The sequence below is a fragment of the Nerophis lumbriciformis genome, linkage group LG03 (assembly GCF_033978685.3).
Source record: "Nerophis lumbriciformis linkage group LG03, RoL_Nlum_v2.1, whole genome shotgun sequence".
Taxonomy (NCBI): Eukaryota; Metazoa; Chordata; class Actinopteri; order Syngnathiformes; family Syngnathidae; genus Nerophis; species Nerophis lumbriciformis.
In genome coordinates this window covers 59170001-59175000 of record NC_084550.2, presented here as the reverse complement: position 1 = coordinate 59175000, position 5000 = coordinate 59170001, and the positions used below count along the sequence as shown (strand labels likewise).

The 5000-nt window shown below is 37.6% G+C and overlaps 1 protein-coding gene across 1 annotated transcript in view; it reads right to left on the bottom strand.

Moving 5' to 3' along the window:
* The window catches only part of cyp24a1 (cytochrome P450, family 24, subfamily A, polypeptide 1), a 16862-nt gene that overhangs the window by 8076 nt on the left and 3786 nt on the right, over positions 1-5000 (bottom strand). The window contains exon 6 of the mRNA XM_061940045.2: positions 3403-3514. Coding sequence (XP_061796029.2) covers positions 3403-3514 — 112 coding nt within the window. The remainder of the gene's footprint in view (positions 1-3402; positions 3515-5000) is intronic.

Below are 5000 nucleotides of genomic sequence, written 5' to 3'. Positions count from 1 at the left end.
ACTGCACTGCAAAAACTAAAATCTAAGTAAGATCAAATATCTCAAATAAGGGTGATATTTGCTTATTTTCTGTCTGATAAGATAATTCTTCTCACTAAGCAGATTTTATGTTAGAGTCTTTTACAAACCCCGTTTCCACATGAGTTGGGAAATTGTGTTAGATGTAAATATAAATGGAATACAATGATTTGCAAATCATTTTCAACCCATATTCAGTTGAATATGCTACAAAGACAACATATTTGATGTTCAAACTGATAAACATTTTTTTTTGGCAAATAATCATTAACTTTAAAATTTGATGCCAGCAACACGTGACAAAGAAGTTGGGAAAGGTGGCAATAAATACTGATAAAGTTGAGGAATGCTCATCAAACACTTATTTGGAACATCCCACAGGTTGTTGTGTTGCCATCCAAGCAACGTTACCATGGACACCCCTGCTTATTTCAGCAAGACAATGCCAAGCCACGTGTTACATCAACGTGGCTTCATAGTAAAAGAGTGCGGGTACTAGACTGGCCTGCCTGTAGTCCAGATCTGTCTCCCATTGAAAATGTGTGGTGCATTATGAAGCCTAAAATACCACAACGGAGACCCCCGAACTGTTGAACAACTTAAGCTGTACATCAAGCAAGAATGGGAAAGAATTCCACCTGAGAAGCTTAAAAAATGTGTCTCCTCAGTTCCCAAACGTTTACTGAGTGTTGTTAAAAGGAAAGGTGATGTAACACAGTGGTGAACATGCCCTTTCCCAACTACTTTGGCACGTGTTGCTGCCATGAAATTCTAAGTTAATTATTATTTGCAAAAAAAAAAAAAAAGTTTATGAGTTTGAACATCAAATATCTTGTCTTTGTAGTGCATTCAATTGAATATGGGTTGAAAAGGATTTGCAAATCATTGTATTCTGTTTATATTTACATCTAACACAATTTCCCAACTCATATGGAAACGGGGTTTGGTCCTAAATGATCTCAGTATGATATTACAGCTTGTTGCTAAGATTTGATTACTTATATTGAGTAAAACATGCTTGAAACTAGAATATCAACTGTTGCAAAGCTGTGTCATCAACACTCACTCAGTATAAAACTACTTTTTTAAAGTACCGTATTTTTCGGACTATAAGATGCAGTTTTTTTCATAGTTTGGGCTCCAGTGCGACTTATATATGTTTTTTTCCTTCTTTATTATGCATTTTCGACAGGTGCGACTTATACTCCGGTGCGACTTATACTCCGAAAAATACGGTAATAATTTCTTATTTCAAGCATGAAAAAAAAAATCATGACTTTGACACAATTGTGTCTCATAATTAAAACAGATGACAGCCAAATGGACTTTGCTGTTTTATTTTCAATGAAACAAGAGAAAATAGGTACTCATATAGTAGTACAGTTAGCACAGTACAGTAAACTGACAGTTAATATTTAAACATTTAACATGTGACATTTCTAACAACTTTGAACAGAAATAGTTCATGCACATTCAGATAAATTCCTCAAAATTACAATAATAAAATGTTTTGGCCGGGGCCCGGGCTGTATATATGCGCACTAATTGACTGAAAGAGCACGCACTTGGCGCGATGATGTCATGTTGTCGATGGAAAAGTGCATTTTTAGACAATATGATTTGCCCGAGAGTAACAAGCGGTTGCCTTGTTGCCTTTCCATTAAGAACAATAAATTCGTTTTTAGTATAAGTTTGCTGGTTTCATGAAATGTAATGCCGAGCGCATATCATTATGTCAAGATAATGGCACTAGCATTTACTTCATTTAAGAATATTTTTCAACATATTGAGCAAAAAGGTCTCTTTTTTTTCTACCAAGAAAAGTGCACTTGTTATTAGTGAGAATATACTTATTTTAAGGTATTTTGGGGTTCATTGAGGTTAGCTAATTTTACTTGTTTTGGAAAGTCTTGACAAGCCAAATTTTCTTGTTCTATTGGCAGATCATTTTGCTTAGTTCAAATAAAATACCCCTCATTTTTGTATTTTTTTCCCTTGTTTTTGAACACTGAGTTTTCTTGCAGTGTGCAAAGAGTGTCAGGTCGGGCTGTCAATCTTCGGACGATTCTCGAGTCAAACCAGTTCTCGATTCAACATTTTCTAATAACAATGGATGCCGGTTCTATGAACAACTGCTCTACGTTCCTCCATTAGATAGACAAACAGCTCTGAAAGTGTTTTAAATCAGTAGTCCCCAACCACCGGTCCGGGGCGTGACGCATTTGCTACCGGGCCGCACAGAAACATTAATTAATTTATAAACTAACACATTTTCTCCAACTTAACTTCCGTCTGTCTCACTAAACACACCAATAAGCTTGTTTATAGACATACAGGTATATTACAACTCCTGACAGGAAGTTGCCATTTGTTATAGTATATTAAAACCTCTAAAGGCCTTAGTGGCCACATGCGTGGACAGCACCTTTTAGCTCTTATTTCCAAAATTGTGTACACTACTGAATTGGGGTCTTATGGCCGCTTATGTGGACACTTATACTGCCATCTGGTGGTGTCAGAAGAGTATAACATACAATGGAATTTGGAACAAAAAGTGTAAAAATAAAAATTAGCATGTCACTAAATATGAAGTACACGTTTGTGTACTTATGGACTAAGTACATCATATTAAAAGATGATTCTTAGTTTTTTATTCTAATTAGGTTGCACATTAATGAACATATACCAGTTTTAAGTGTCAGGTTGTAGCCAAAGGCTAATTTTCATCTGCAGGGTCATTGGGGGTTCTTCACTTGTTTGACCTCAGGACCTACACTACAGGGGGACCCGGGGGGCCCACTCCAATATTAACACTGAATTAGTAATCTTACTCTTCATTTTGATCATATTAAATACAATAAAATATCTGACCTACTTACAGTTCCCTACCTTGTAAAATGATATAAAAGCATGTGTTAATCACAAAGATTAAAATATGAATTTAACAAATAAACCTTAGACTTAGGTCAGACTGATTAGACAAAATACATTCACATACAATATACATTATGTTCTGCTAAAATAAATGAACTAAATTAATAATAAATATGTTTTTTCAACTAAACTATCAATACAATTAAAGTGCGAATGAAAATATCACTTTAGTCATAATTATTGCTGTGTTTGAATTTGGGAACATAAAACACTGTACTTTAACAAAGTGATTATTGGCGTACCACAGTTTGAATCATTTTTATCTTAAACTGTGACGGCCACAGCCTGGTCTCCTCACTTGATTGAGCTCAACGTTCACCCGCTCACCCCCATTGCTCCGGTTTCTGCAAATATTTGTCCCTGCCTCTGAGGTCAGGCCGTTTACTACGACTCTGGCTGCGATCATCTGGTTCATGCGCGCTAAACACGGCAGCGGGAGGGCGACTGTACCTGTGCTGAAAATGCGGTCCCAGGCCAGGGTGTGGTCCTGCCACGTCTTGGTGTTGAGGCTCTTGTGGAGCTCCACGGGCGTGACCATCATCATGCCGAACGTGCTCATCATCTGCCACACCCAGAGAGAGAGAGAGGCTCTTTTAGTCCAATCCTCACCTCCATTTATTACCTGGGTCAAGTTAGCCCCGCCCACCTTGTCCAAATCTACCCCAACTTGTCCCAATAGTTTGTGCTACATTTGTGCTGCAAAACATGTTGGTCTAAATATCCTTTTTAAGTCGTTACCGTTTTATGTTATTAACGTGTAATAACGTGTTATTAACCATAACTAGACCCCATCCCCCACCCACCACCCAAATTGTCCCAAAGGTTTGTGTTACATTTGTGCTGCAAAACGTGTTGGTTTTAAATATAATTTTTAAGTTGTTACGGTTTTAAGTTATTAACGTGTAATAACATGTTATTAATCATAACTAGACCCCCCACCCCCCACCCTCTGCTCCCACCCACCCAACTTGTCAGGTGAACCCGATGAACCCGGAGGCCTCTACAAAAGCAATACTCCAACAACGTCACTGGCCTCAGATCATATACACTAGTGACGTAATCAGTGGACGCACAGAAGAAAAAATCTATTTCTTGCTTCTGACTTTCCACGGCAGCACGTTTCTTTTTTGGATCTTGTTGTTTGGAAGCGCCACCAAAGCCAAAGTGTGTTGGAACACTAGTAAATAACTCAGATCTTGCATTTCCAGTGGAACTTGTCAGGAGGTGTGGCTTACTAAGACAACATTACTGGTGCAGATCTGGAATTTTCCCCATAGGACACGGGTGTCAAACTCAAGGCCCGGGGGCCACATCTGGCCCGCCACACTTCATCTTTCCTACCAAATGTAGTCACTGTTTACAATTTTGGCAGGAAAAATAAATGGAATGCATAAAATGGCAGATGTTTTAAACTTTTAAAATATTATATTATTATTAGAGGCATGACTCTTCATTCCGATTGTTGGGCTGACAATTTGATTCAGAATCGATTCTCCATTCAACACAATTCTCACAGTGTTATTTGTTAGGGCTGTGAGTCTTTGAGTACCACACGATTCGATTCCATCCTTGGGTGTAACGATTCGGTTCAGAATCGATTCAACACGATTCTTGAGTCAAAACCCACACTTTTTTTAAATAACATTGGGTGCCAGTTTTACGATTAATTACCTCCATCCATCCATCCATCCATCCATCCATTTTCTACCGTTTGTCCCTTTCGGGGTGGCGGGGGGTGCTGGAGCCTATCTCAGCTACACATGGGCGGAAGGCGGGGTACACCCTGGACAAGTCGCCACGATTAATTACATTTCTCCATAAAATAGATGGCTCTGATACATTTCTGTATTAATTAAATGAAAAAATGGTTTTGTTTAATAAAATTCAACCCAAACATTTGTTAAAGTCAAATAATTGTATTTTATTTTTCCCCCCAAAAATCAATTTTAGATTTACAAAAAAGAATCACGATTCATTCGAAAATCTTTTTTTTTTTTTTTTTTTGGACACACCTATTATTTGTATTATTTTGTATCATAACTTTGTAT